The sequence below is a fragment of the Heptranchias perlo genome, chromosome 9, assembly GCF_035084215.1.
Source record: "Heptranchias perlo isolate sHepPer1 chromosome 9, sHepPer1.hap1, whole genome shotgun sequence".
Taxonomy (NCBI): domain Eukaryota; kingdom Metazoa; phylum Chordata; class Chondrichthyes; order Hexanchiformes; family Hexanchidae; genus Heptranchias; species Heptranchias perlo.
In genome coordinates, this window is record NC_090333.1 from 60,715,618 (window position 1) to 60,730,381 (window position 14,764).

The following is a 14,764-nucleotide window of genomic DNA, read 5'->3' on the forward strand; positions in this document are numbered from 1 at the left end:
ACTTTATAACACCATTGTGGCTACACATATACATACACATGATACAAATTACACTTTCTCGTGCAGATCAGCATGAAACATTGAAAATCATGTTTTAAAAGGGTATTTTCTTTTATGAAGCAGAAAAATATTACAAAATAATCTAATAGGAGGATAAAAACACAAAGCGTGTTTGTGCAGATGAACATTTGTCTCTCTGCAATTGTTGGGGGACTGGGGGAAGATAGTACTTGAGGAAAGGAGCATCAACAATGTCAGCAAGCACTGGGCTAAGCAAGGTAATTGTGAAATAAGGAATTAATTTGGGAGAGAGTAACGGTGATAGGAAATGGGACTTATGAAGCAGATGAGCCGGAATTTTTTTTTGGGTGGGGGGGGGGAGTGGAAATCGAGTAGGAGCTACAATCAGATATGGTTGGGAGGAGGTCAAGTCACAATAAAATTCATGGAAAAAAAATCCATGAGCCCTCACAATTTATGTTGGAGGTAGAGGGAGAGATGAGGCGGAACTGGTTTGTCATCGTGAAGAGGAGTTTGGGATTGTGCTTACCTTTCAGTATAGTTCTGGAATAGATGATGAATTTTGGCTGTGGAACGGAGATCAGTATTACTTAAAGTGGTCAAGCCAGATCTGGCAGTGAATAACCAGTAGTGTGCCAGGTACATTCAAGCTGTGACCCTCAAGATCTAAGAGTGCAGGGGTGGAAATTGTCAGGCAAAACTGCTAGGATGGGAGAATGTGAGTACCATTGATTTTCTGGTAGATGAGGAGGAGTTTGTGAGGGTGTTGGAGAAGGAGCTGGGGTAGTTTCTTCCAGGGGTAAAAGTTGCTGCTAGAGGGGTTGGAGGCAGATAAGGAGATATCAGTGTTGAGAAAAATGATCATAGATAACTTTTAAGTGAAAGAAATCTCAGAGGTGGCAAGGCTTCATGTATGGCAAGATCAAACTGGTGGGGGTGTTGATCCACAGGGTGGTGGTGAATATGGACAGTAGTGCTAACAAATCAGAGGAGCGTGCGCTAGGGGAATTTAGATGAAGGTTGAAGTTACCAAGGATGAAAGGTTGCTCACTGGAGAGGCTAGGAAAGGAGAGTAGGGGTGCAGATCTTGACAAGGGTGTTGCCAGAGCACTTGGGAGACCAGAAAGCGATGAGGTGGGAAAGGGTGAAGTTCTCATAGAAGGTACCAGAGAAGAAAGGGTGCAGGCTGAAATGGGACTTAGTCAGGAGAGCCACACAGTTGCCATGGTTGGGTTAGGTTATGTGGTGGAACATGTAGCCAGGTGGGGAAGCCTCAGTGAGGGAAAGGAGTCACTGACAGAGACCCAAGCTCTGGTCAGGAGATTGATTAAGGATAAAGTTGTGAATGGCAAGTAGCTTTAGTCACAAGTTAGATAGTGGAGTAGATAGGATGGGAATAGACCTACAGAAAAGAATTGAGGAGGCGCAGGGGCAGTGAAGAACTTAAACTTGGGGAGGGGTTGGGGGGGAAGGGAATTACACTCACTTAAATAGATCCCAGAAATAGCAAGATATTGACCAAAAGAAATCTTCATGAATGCATCTATGATGTTGGTATTCGTGACTGGAACAATCCTTCCCTCACAGTTTGAAAGTAGACAGCACCTATGGCATCCTGACATAAAGTGGGTAGGAATGTGGTGCTCTACGAAACTGCATGACTGTGCTTTAGCCAAGGACTGCAACCACGAGAGATCCAGGACATACTATAAACCCAAATTACTGCACAACCTGCAATCTGGGCACTGGTTTAAATAAAATGGCTTAAAACTTCTTTACTCAAAGAGTAATAAATGTCTGAAATAATTTACCAATCAAGGAAAGAAGCAACAACATTGTGGTTGTTCAAAATGTGGGAGGCATGCAAAATAAGCAGTTTAGAAAAGGTAAATTTGAACAGTAACCTAAATCATAACAGTGGAACAACATCAATGCATAGAATGGACTTCCAGGTAGGGTAGTGGAGGGAAAATCAGTGGGATGCAATGCTATGTTCCGGTGGTGGGGGTGGGGGTGGGGTAAGGGACTGTAGATTCTGAAGGATGAGCTGAAATGGGGCGAAGGCCTTCCTCTTCCATACCCATCTTGTGACACATATTTACTATACAGACAGTCATTGCAGCATTTATCTTTCTCAGAAGTAAAATAACATATCAAAGAAATTCTAATTTGCAACTTTTGAAAAGACCAGTATTACAAAATAACCCTTTTATATACTAACAGAAAAAGTTCCTCATTGCGTTCTAATTGTTTGCAAACAATGGAACCACATTTCTACAGTTGTCATACAAATGAAATACCACCAGCCCTTCCATGGAACCACAGGAGGCCATTTTGGCCCATCACGTCTGTGCTGATTCTTTGCTAGAATCCAAAACTCATCCCACTGCCCTGCTCTTGCCGTAGACCTGTAACTTCCTCTGCCTGAAATGTTTATCGACTCTTACCTTAGTAAGATGCAATAGGGCACCCGACATTTAAAAAAATCTCCATCTCAGTTAACAAAAAGCATCTGTACCATGGTTTCTCATTCCCTCACATTTATAAATGTTTGCTAGCCGTCAAATGCCAATTTCCACTGTCCACTTTTGTACATTCACAGGACAGGTATGTGCTGTAACTGAGAAACCGCTTCAATCCTTTGACCAAACCAAACGATGAAAGGAAAGAAGCTGGTGAGGCTAACTGAGGCCACGCTGGGATAATTTTACTTCTATCACCTGAATATGGAAAGAAGGAGGGCGTGCCCGTTTCAGTAGCCTCTCAGACATTAAAATAACAATAGTTTAATGGCTTTCCTCACAAGCCATTACACTATTCTAGCTGTTTGTGTTATGAGTTTGTTGAACTATAATTTAATTCTCAATTTGGAGAAGGCATTTCAAGGTTAATGATTCTTACTTAACAGACAATGCCAGCATCCATTTGCTTCTGCCTATCTGAATCACTGACATTTTAAAATGTTTGCTTATTTCTTTCCTTTACCACAATGTACTTTTTAAGTTTACTTCCTTTTCTTCTTTCTCCCCACTATTTATTTTTAAAATTTTAATTAGAGCTCATTCTTTGTTCTTTTTAACTTTTCTTATCCCTTTTGTTAAATTGCAGACAATTCTCAGTAGCAGGTTGTAGAACTTAATTTTTATGTAGCACCACCCAGTGGCAAACCCAAGCACTATAACAGCAGACCATAATATTGCGGCACAGGCTTTCTTAAAGCACATTTTGTTACTGTAGTACATAATGGGGAGAAACATTTGCTGGAAGTTGATTAGTAAAATTTTCCAAAAACGAAGGACAGGACAAAACTAACTGGTGCAAGTTATGCACACCCTGACCCCATCTTCCCTTCACACCCCAACCAACCATACAATCTCCTGAGAGGCAAAAAAGAGAAAAAACCTTGGGTCAATTTAGGAAAATACAAAAAAAAAATCAAGAAATTCCTCTAAGACCTCCAAAGGAGATCAAATCGGTTTCAGAAGACCACGATGACTGGGAGACATGTCACCGAATACCCACCTACCTTCTTTACGTTGTTATGTTGGCCACACTCAGGAACCGGTCCAGTTCCCTTTTGAATGTTTGTAGCAAATCCACACTCACTGCACAAACCGACAACCTGTTTCATAGGTTGATGGATCTCTAATAGTAACCGCTTGACATCTAACCTAGTTCTTTACTGACATAACTTATATTCATATCCCCTGGTCCTCCTTAACCTAGCAAACTCAAAAAGCCTATCTACATGACCAAATCTAATCCTTTCGTTATTTGACGAACCTCCATCAAATCTCCTTGAAGTTTTCTAGAGTAAAAAAGCTCTAGGTCTCCAAGCTTGTTATGGTAACTAACGGCCTTTTTAACTAGGTATCTAGCTAGTGGCCCTTCTCTGGATCTTTCCCATGACCTCTATCACCTACCATATGAGAGGACCAAAACTGGACAGTTTTCTAAATGGCACCTAATCAAAGCCCTGTACTAAGACAGTATAGAGTTTTTTTGTTTGTATTTAATCATCCTGGCAATACATCCAAACACTGTTTGCTTTTGCAATAGCCTTGTGACACCTTCAGAGATTCATGCACTATAACAGTTGGATCTTTCTTCCACTCAACAACCTTGACCATACGACCCTACACGATAGTATGATCAAAATAAGCACCATTTTTAAAAGAACATTTAATTATTTATAATCCATCGCATAACAAGCTCACTTTCTCATTAGTAATGGGGAGAATGATAGACATCTGTATTATTTGTGTGACCGGATTGACAATAAAACATGATAAATACTAAATCTTGTAATTAAGTTTGAACCACCAATAGGTAAACTTTGTATCCTTAACTGAAAAATGATAGGTACAGAAAGGGTAACTAAAATTAATGGTAACTTTTCTTTTTAAAAACATTCCAAATTAATTCTTTTATTATAAAATTATATTTGTATTTCTTTTTTTCCCATATCCCCATAAGCTGTTGACACCTTGCTGAGGTATGGTTCCACGGAAATAAGAACATAATAAATTACTTTAAAATGGGAACTGAATAACGTCTACGTTTCCTGGTCCAATTATCCCTGCCCTCTAACCCCACTCCACTTGAAGACCAGACTTGGTCTTGACTTCCTGTGTGCGATACCATAGGAGAGATCAATTAGTATGTATTTCATTATATTGTATAAATTAACTAAACAACACATATGACTGTAGATGCACAAGTTCCTGTAGGTCCTTCAGAGGTTTCTTAATTACCAGCTCATCTATGCTCTAGAAGAGACCAAAAGGGTCTTTAGCTATTTCAGAAACGCCATCATTTGGACCAAATAAATATACTGAAAGCAGTGCAAGAATTGGAAATTTGGTTACAAAAACATTTTGCTCCCACAGGAGATGAGCAAGTGAATCCAAACTTGAAACAAGATTGCACAGAGCTCTAAATCCAGACATTAAATACAAAATTCTTCATTGTTTCACAGCACTGTATCAAGTTCTCAGGCTGCGATTTCTCCGTTTAAAGGCTGGAAATGGCACAATAGGGTGTGTCATCTGAGGTCCAAATTAATCCATACTTGGGCAGGTCTCAACAGATCTAAATTGGGCCAATTCAGATGAATTTGGAGCTCGCCCCAATACACAATGCCATAGTCTGAATACATAGTTGGTAAAGCTGCTGACGTTACAATGCAGTGAAGCAGCCAGTAAGGAGGTACACACATTTACAATGCAAAATATGAGTGCTATAATTGTCAAGATCCATGCACCTCAAGTGGCAAACCTGAATCCTTCAGATTTTCCACCTCATCTACTGACTTGACAAAGTCAGCTGGGTTATATGGAAACCTAAATTATGTTTTCTCATGCATTTGACAGCACTATGTAAACAAGGCTGTTATCAGCACAGTATGCAACTAATTTTTCTTGACCTAAACTAGACTTTTCCATTAATGTACTATAGCCAACAATTCAATTATTAGAGCAATGGAAAAATCAGAGTTCAAAACTCATAGGTAAAGCAAATTAGATGTACGAGGTTCATATCAGTTTTACCTTGATTGATGAAGAAGCGTAAAGCATATCTTCTAGTAGAAAATGGCAGCACTGGTTCAAATACCCTTCACAAAAATCCTGAATCAACTGCAGATTATATAGGCCATCAGCCAATGACATAGTCTCCTTCAAGCATATATCTGAAGAAACAAACATTTACAATTTAAGTGTCAGTGAGCCTCTCCTCCAGTCTCCATTTGCAATAATGCCTCCAATGGCAAACTAATAAAAATGATCCTTAATAGTCTGGCTCTGATTTTGTGCAACTGTCAGTCTGAATTAAAGTGGCTGCAGCACCCCGAGATTCCATGTTTATAGTTATTTTGCTTAAGTTATATTTGTTGTTACCAGCATGTTGATTTTTAAAGCATTGTGATTATAACAGTTACAGCAGAACTCCCAAGAAGTTTCAGGTGTACAAGCTTTGGTCTGCATGAGGAAAACTCAAAGGAACCAAAACAATTACCTGTTGCCTTGTGCTTTCATCAGCTATCCACGGTAACACAAACCCTTTGCAGTCATTCACTATAGACACACAACACAGTGCTTTAAATGATATTACACTGCCTCAAGCACGGAGGTGGTTCCGCATACAGTACAAAACAAAGCTCTCAATCTGCATTTTAAGAATGGAATTCAGGTTGGCACATGGGATAGGAGCGTGGCCCCTATGGAACTGGCAAATCACGGGGTTTTGCCAGTTCGGGAGTCTTGTAGCTACAACTGCTTTTCTCAGTGATGCTGTTTAATGTCAGGCATCCCAACTGAAATGATACAATTTAATATGGTATAGAAAAAAGCTTCCCCTCAGTTGTCATTGTAATTTTTCAGTGAGCTAGCAAGGGCAGCGTTACCAAGTGTAAAGTATTCTGTATTGATTACATTTCACAAAAAATCTGTGTCAAACATTAGTCTTCAAAGATTACTGGTAGTGCAACTGAAAGTATTGTAGATGAATTTACCTCATCTCATTCAATTAGCTTTTCTAGAATCTGCTCTTTACCATAAACTTATATTTTCTCCTCAAAAGAATTTTCCTTCATTGTGCACAATCATACCTACATGCAAGAGTAATCTACAGATGTCAAAATATGGATTAATTTATTCTGCTAAAAATTGTACACTCACTTTAGATTAGTTGATCATAACTTACTTAAAATGCACAACATCCTCTCCAATTTTGCTATAAATAACATACCTTCTCCATTAATTCACAATATGGATATTTTTTAAAAAATTCATAGGGAAAGTGGAGTTGAGGTAGAAGATCAGCCATGATCTTTAGAGGGTATATGGTGGTACATGTGACATCTACCATTAGATATTCACTGATTTAATATTTTGGTTGTCCAGCCAACACTGAATACAAGGTTTTCCAGTACTCTGCAGGAATCTGAAGGAAAGATTTCTAAAATATTCCAGAGCAATAAAACTCATTTATTTAATACACATTACATCATAATGTCATGACACAATCATCACATGTTCAAAACCACTGAGGAGAGTGGGTTTAAAAAAAAGGTTGGATCCTGAGTTACTGCATTACGGGAAAACAGGATGCATTCTTTGACACGGGATCCTTCTGAAAAAGAGCCTCACCTTCCATTCGGATAATATCGGGACAGTAAAAATGGATCAATGCTGCTAATGTGCAACCATCTGTGGTGTTCTTCAACAGATTTTCTACTGACGGGATGCAGGGCAGCTGTCTGGGTAGCATTTGCTCTTTCCTGTAGCGGGCCTATCACCAAATAACAGAGGCAGTTAGACAAATAAATATATTTATAAAAAGGAACAGCAGACCTGCTTTAAAAAATTCTCTATTCTCTAAAATAACAAAGAACATTTATTGAAAACCGTGCTCACATAGCTCACTATGCCTTTCAGTGATCTGAGACTAGGCCAATTTAAATGCATTTTTTTCGGCATTTTGTTTGGATATGGAAATGCTCTCACGTGGCACTAACAAAATACACAGACATTTCCATTCTACAGTGCTGCAGCAAAGTTTAAACTCTTTTTTACACTTTTTTAAAGGCACCGTGGACATTGAGTGGCAGGCATTAGGAAGCGTTGGTGTTTAACTTTTTTTTTGAATATATGTCACATTATGCATTCCATTGTTCTGTCTGCTGGTTGTAGCAGTCAAAAACATAGAAAATTCATTAAAATACCCGCATCAGCGCCTCAGGCTCCACATGAATACTTTGTCTGTCTCTTCTCTGTGGTGCGTTGCAGATTAAATAATAAGCGCTGAAACTGTGTGTGGAGGACGCAGGACTTCAACGATATCAGCTTTACAAAATACACGTTAAACTTAAACTTTTTTTAAAACCAAAATGCTAAATAGAATTTAGCCACCAATACGCACCTTGCGAGCCTGTAACAAAAAGCTATTTATAGAAGTTAAAAATGCCACTTTTTACTGCTTCTAACTTAACAATGGATCACTTTTGTTAACCCAACAATATCCCATCCAGTCGGGCATTTCAAAATACAATGTCTTTGAGAAAGATAATCAACTGAGGACAGTGGGGTCATGTAGCTCTTTTGCCTCAGGGGAGTGACACAAGTGCATTCTGAAATAGAAATGGTGCGACCTCCAGAACTCTGATGGTGTCACTGACTCCCTTTTATATGACTCTGGAGAGCTGCCATCTGATTACTTCTCGCTGGACTGCATCGCTTAATGCAAGGAGCGACTTCAGTGCATCTGGATGCTCTGAAACAACCAGTGCAATTCCCACATTGGCCTCCAATGGCCTATGGAGGACAGCTCCAGACAATAAACATAAACTGGGGAGATCAGTTCCTGGAGGTCATAATAATACCGCTTTGCCGAGACTAGGTACCATTGGGTCTGTGAGGTAGAAGTAGTCCTGGTCTGTAAATTAATGATTGTTCATGATGCATGCAGGTTGAAAAGTTAGTGATTTACAGTACTTCTAAACATGTCTTCCCAACAATATTGTTGGCCAGCAAAGTATCCCACTATATGTAAATACATCTATAATCATTTAAGTGGTGATGTGGTTCAGGTGGACCGAAGAGGTGAGCCACCTCTCTCACCTCTTGGGTTTTCAATAGAAGTGGTTTGAGATAAAAGCTATATGTAGGAACCCAATCCTATATGGGGACATTGTCTGGATCTCATAACTAAAAGCTGAGCAAGAAAGCCTTGATGGAAAAATCTCCCTGGTAGCAGTCATAGAACCATAGAAAATTTACGGCACAGAAGGAGGCCATTCGGCCCACCGTGTCCGCGCTTGCCAAAAATGAGCCACCCAGCCTAATCCCATTTTCCAGCACTTGGTCCGTAGCCTTGTATATCCAAGTACTTTTTAAAATGTGATGAGGATTTCCGCCTCTACCACCCTTTCAGGCAGTGAGCTCCAGACCCCCACCACCCTCTGGGTGAAAAAAATCATAGGATGTGACCAAATCATTGTAACTAAACTCCCTCCGTCTTAAGAAATGGTGATTACTTTGAAATCAATACATATTTGATTGACAGAGATGGCTTTTTTTTTTAAGGCTAATTGTGAATATTGTTCAGTATCAAGAACAATAAGTCTGCAGTAACAGGTTCTGAAGATTTGGAATCCTCATGGAAGTCTACATATTGCATAAGATCCCTTCCTTTTCTTCACTTCCAGCAAAGGTAGCATGACGAGCTTGACTGGCAACCTACTGTAGTCACTGCTGCACCTTTTACCACCTTTGTTCTAAAAGTTTCCATAACAAATTATTTAGTATAAATTATTGCTACAACTACTAAATACTCAAAATAGAGCAGGTGATAGCATTAGTGAAACAAGCCCACTTATTAATGTCTAAGTAAGAAATGAAAATACATCCTGGGAAAACTGGGAATATAAAAGGAAGGTATAGGAGGCTTTTTAAAAAAAAAAGTTAATACAATATATATGAAGGTATCTGTACTGACTTAGTTCTGATGAAGCATTGTTTCCATTGTGGATTATTTATTTTTGAATTTGGGCACATTAAACTCTTGTAAAAGAGTCCATCAACAGCTTAATTGATAAATGTACCATATGATGCAACAATAGATTAGACCGACAAGGAGACTGGGATTTTTTTTGCTTCTGCATTCACCAATCCACAATTATCCGCCCATTAAAGTGAATGAGCAGAAAATAACAGGCTGGCAAGGGCAGAAGCAAAAAAAATCCCAGTCGTAACGTCTCTGGCCTTAGTTCAGGTTATCCTGTTTCAGCGACGGTTCGACAACAAACCTAAACTTCCCAATTCCCGGAGATGGAGGTGGAGATTGATCTCACACACCCCTCTTTTCCATCAAATTCTGCTGTCAGCAGCAGAACTGATTTCTGAGGAATCTTTCCAAGTTCTAAAATATCAACTTGTTATTCCACATTTTTTTTTAAAAAGGTAAGAAACTTGACCATGAAATAGGGTTCCCAACCCTCCTGGAATGATCGGGAGTTTCCTGAAATTGGGGTTTCCAAGCGTTGTCTCCAGCAGCCCGGGAGATCAACGATTTAAATTTCCTGCCACAGTGCCCTCTACCCCCCACTCCGTGATGTCGCTGGCTGCTGTCAGAGGAGCCTCCGGCTCGGTAACATCATCTGCAGAGCTGTGACCACATGGAGCGCAGTCGGGAGGGGGCTGGAGAGTCTCAGCATTCGGGGGGGGGGGGAGGGGTCTCTGAAATGGGGGGGGGGGGGGTCTCTGAAATGGAGGGGGGGGGGGTCTCTGAAATGGAGGGGGGGGGGGGTCTCTGAAATGGAGGGGGGGGGGGGTCTCTGAAATGGAGGGGGGGGGGGTCTCTGAAATGGAGGGGGGGGGGTTTCTCTGTTTTCTCTCTTCCCCGGACTCTGTTTCCACTCTTCCCCTGCTCATGGGTGGCCTCAAGGTTCTTGGAGCTTGTCGCACAACAACTGCTGGCACGAAACCACGAGCAAAAATACTCAACGACAGGGGACTCAACCGTTCTACGGTAAATGCAATAACATTTGTAGAAGTCATGTGATCAGATGTCACGTGATCAAGCATCAGTCAGATGTCATGTGATAAGAATATCACATGATCAAACCACCAGGAATGCCTCGAACCAGAATTGGCAACCCTACCATGAAGGAGAGCTACATGTTTTAGTTGACAAATTTGATGTTTCCTTTACATATTGAAATAAACATCTACACAGTATAAAAACTCTTGTATTACTACATAGTAAAACAAAAAAAAATTGTTCCATCTTCATTTTTGCAACAGAAGAACCAAAAATTGTTACATCCAAACACAATCATCCAGTATATGCTTGTATTCACTGTACACAAAACCTTCTCACTTTTCTAAATTTTGGAGACATTTCAAACTCTGATATGCCTCATATAGTAACAAAATGAGTTGTAATAAACACAAAACCAATCTGTTTGCCATTGATTTCCGATCAACTTTACTTCGACATTTGCTCTACCTTATTCAGCATGGCACTCAACCCTGACCTGGCTTGGTTACATCGCGAGGGTGCTTAGATCACACTTGGAGTACTGTGAACAGTTCTGGTCTCCATATTATAAAAGGGATATAAAGGCACTGGAGAAGGCACAACAAAGATCTACAAGGATGATACCAGAACTGGAAAGATGAGCAGGCTGGGGCTCTCTTCTCTCGAAAAGAGAAATGTAAGGAATCTTACAACACCAGGTTATAGTCCAACAAATTTATTTTAAAATCACAAGCTTTCGGAGATTATCTCCTTCGTCAGATGAAGGAGATAATCTCCGAAAGCTTGTGATTTTAAAATAAATTTGTTGGACTATAACCTGGTGTTGTAAGATTCCTTACATTTGTCCACCCCAGTCCATCACCGACATCTCCACATCATAGAAAAGAGAAGACTAAGGGGTGACCTGATAGAGGTCTTTAAGATTATGAGAGGGTTTGATAGGGTAGACGTAGAGAAGATGTTTCCACTTGCAGAGGAGACCAGAACTAGGGGCCATAAATATGATAGTCACTAATAAATCCAATAGGGAATTCAGGAGAAACTTCTTCACCCAGAGAGTGGTAAGAATGTGGAACTCGCTACCGCAAGGAGTATTTGAGGCGACTAGCATAGATGCATTTAAGGGGAAGCTAGATAAACACACGAGGGAGAAAGGAATAGAAGGATATGTTGATAGGTTAGATGAAGTAGGGAGGAAGGAGGCTTATGTGGACCATAAACACTAGCATAGACCTGTTGGGCCAAATGGCCTGTTTCTGTGCTGTACATTCTATGCAATGATGCAGCCATATTATGTAGTCCCTAAGATTTATTTCTCCAAGCTATCAGCTAGGAATCAGCACAGGAGTAAACAAGACTCAACGCCTCAGTTCTTGGACAGAGTCTCCACATACTAACCAACAAACTCCATCTGTAGTTACTGGTTGGCCAGGGTTTCTACTCCTGGTCAACCATTGCCCATTTCTCCATCCCACCCCACCATTTCCACACTGCCCGCCGACTCAGGCAGCCACTATAGGAATTTTTAATTTTCAAGTCTGTGAATGCAAACAAAGTCCAACACACACATATCTTCAATGAGTAATGGAAGAGTTGCCCATCAGTATAAAGTGACTGCTTCGCACTTTCACTCTGAACCTGGATTAGAGCACAAGGTCTCAGCCTATAAAACAATATCACAGTACCGGACTGAATTATAAAATCATACACGTTTCTCAGACAAGTTATCCTAATTGTTGAGCTAATTTGTCAGTTTAAGATTAAAGCCCAGTCTGTGCCAAAATGGTCCATTCCGATAGACTCAGGCTGCCCTACCTCCTCATGTGGTCAATACCGAGGGAACGAGACAAACAGCCACAGATGCTCAAATTAATTTCTTTGCCCTGATTTAGAACCTGACGCAGAATCAAGAAAGGCTTTCAGTACTGAAGGAAACTAATGTCCTCTGGCTACCTCAGTCCTTAATGAGCAACAAATACATTGGTGTAATTAATGGCCTTAATTAGAGACAGAGATGCATGATTATTGTTAAAGTGAAAAGACTTCTTTGTAACTGTGTTAAAGAACCCACACAGCAGTGACAGCAATCAATAAGTGACAATGAATCACATTTCTACATAACGGGTACATTCCAATTAATAATTTATGTTGGGGGGGGGGGGGGTGGGGGGTGAACGACGACATTGGTTGCTGGCTCTGATGGCTGTCGGTAAATGGATCACATATTGTGACAATAAGGGATATTGATCAGGAATGCCTCTGGTTTGAATCCTTCTTCTGTACTGAGTTGTGCAGGTTGAGTGAGGTGCTATAATTGGCCCCAATATCCTAGGCTGTAGGGAAAAACAAAACACGATGGCCAGGGTTTCTACTCCTGGTCATCACCCAGTGAAGTTTGTTAGATGTGCACTATCATGGCCTGTCCAGTTATTGGTAGGTCATTCTGTGTGACACATTGGGCTCGATATTACCAGGGCAGCAGGTTCGCGGTGGGGGGGGGCGATTGGGCGCGTGGGTAACGCGCCCGGTGAAATCAGTCTGCCCCACGTGCAATCGCAGGCTAATTGGATCCACTTACATCTTGTTCCGGGTTCCCCGCTGTTGAGCTGCGCGGCGGGCGGACTGCGCATGCACAGAAAGGTCTGTCAGCTGGAGGAGCTCTATTTAAAGGGGCAGTCCTCCACTGACCGATGCTGCAAGAAATAGGAAAAATTACAGCATGGAGCAGCCCAGGGGGAAGGCTGTCCCAGGTTTAATGATGCCTCACTCCAGGTATCATTGGATGGGGTGAGGAGGAGGGGGAGGACAGAGATCTTCCCCCCGGCGGGCGGGAGGAAGCGGCCTGCCTCTGCCACCAAGAAGGCCTGGCTCGAGTTGGCAGAGGAGGTCACCTGCACCACCAACATATCGCCCACCTGCATACAGTGCAGGAGGCGCTGCAATGACCTAAGTAGGTCAGCCAAAGTGAGTACACTTACTCATTCCCATACACTCCATCTGCCACATCACCGCCCCCACCCCACACCTCCTTCTGCACTGCCAACACTACTCTGTCACATCACCCCTCACACCCACTCAAACCTCATCCTCATCTTACCTGCACTCACTCACCTTGACAGTACTCATCCCGCCACTACCACTCAACCCAATCCTCATACAATCTCATGGCTCTATCTCATACTCACCCTCTCATGCATCTCTTTCACAGTCAGCCTCACTCAACCTGCCACTACCTACCTGTGCTGCAGCCACAGGGCATGCATCACATATGTGCAGTAGGAAGCGTAAGGCAAACGTGTCGTGAGCATGAAGGGGATGCACAAGGGTGTTTTTTGAGGGTTTGTCATGGTTTTTACTTATATTGAATTTCTGACCAACTCACATCACATATTATATTGGCACCACTACTGCCACGTCTTTGCGAATCTTGTCTGGTTTGTGTAATAATGCTCTTTCCTGAGGATCACAATGAAGACCCACAACTGATGCCACCCATTGTGTCACTGCAGAGTGGGTGTAGGTATATTTGCAGGGCTCTTTTGTGCAGACGACTGAGAGACGTCGGCAACGTCCCCAGTGGCACCCTGGAAAGATGCGGAAGAGAAGTTGTTGAGGGCAGTGGTGACTTTGACAGCTACAGGTAAGAAGATGGTGCTCGGGCCAGCTGGGAGCAGCTCGGCATGAAGGAGGCTGCAGATGTCCACGACTACATGTCGAGTGACTCTGAGCCTCCGTGTGCACTGCTGCTCAGAGAGGTCCAGGAAGCTGAGCCTCGGTCTGTGGACCCTGTGGCGAGGGTAGTGCCCTCTGCGACACATCTCTCTCTGCCGTTGCCCTCCCTCCTGCTGTGCAGGTGGATGTGTCACAGCACTCTGTTGTGGAGCTCCACGTGTCAGAGGTGGACGGCGTGGCTGGTGATGCTGTTTCCCCTCCGAGGAGATCATGACTGGAGCTACGGCGGCCCCCATCCGGAAGATGTACATCTGAGGGGGTCCGCAAGGTAGGTACATGTGTCTGGACCCCGGGGTAAGTGTGCAAGTTGGTGAATTTTGTTGTTAGGAGGAGGGTGGTGGAGGCCAAACTTTGTCCCAAGTGACAGAGTGGCCTCCTGCAATGAGTGAGGGTCTCCCCCCGCACCTGTCAAATGGACCTTTGCAGCTGCCACAGGCTGATAGCTGCAACACGTCCATTTGAACTGGGAGTG

At 42.2% G+C, this 14,764-nt stretch overlaps 1 protein-coding gene across 2 annotated transcripts in view; it reads right to left on the minus strand.

Annotated features, from left to right (window-relative positions):
• LOC137325470 (calmodulin-regulated spectrin-associated protein 2-like) overlaps positions 1 to 14,764 on the minus strand; it is a 156,765-nt gene that overhangs the window by 41,643 nt on the left and 100,358 nt on the right. For both annotated transcript variants that reach the window (XM_067990616.1, XM_067990615.1), the window contains 2 exons: positions 7,170 to 7,311; positions 5,571 to 5,710 (listed from right to left, as the gene is read on the minus strand). In XM_067990616.1, coding sequence (XP_067846717.1) covers positions 5,571 to 5,710; positions 7,170 to 7,311 — 282 coding nt within the window. The remainder of the gene's footprint in view (positions 1 to 5,570; positions 5,711 to 7,169; positions 7,312 to 14,764) is intronic.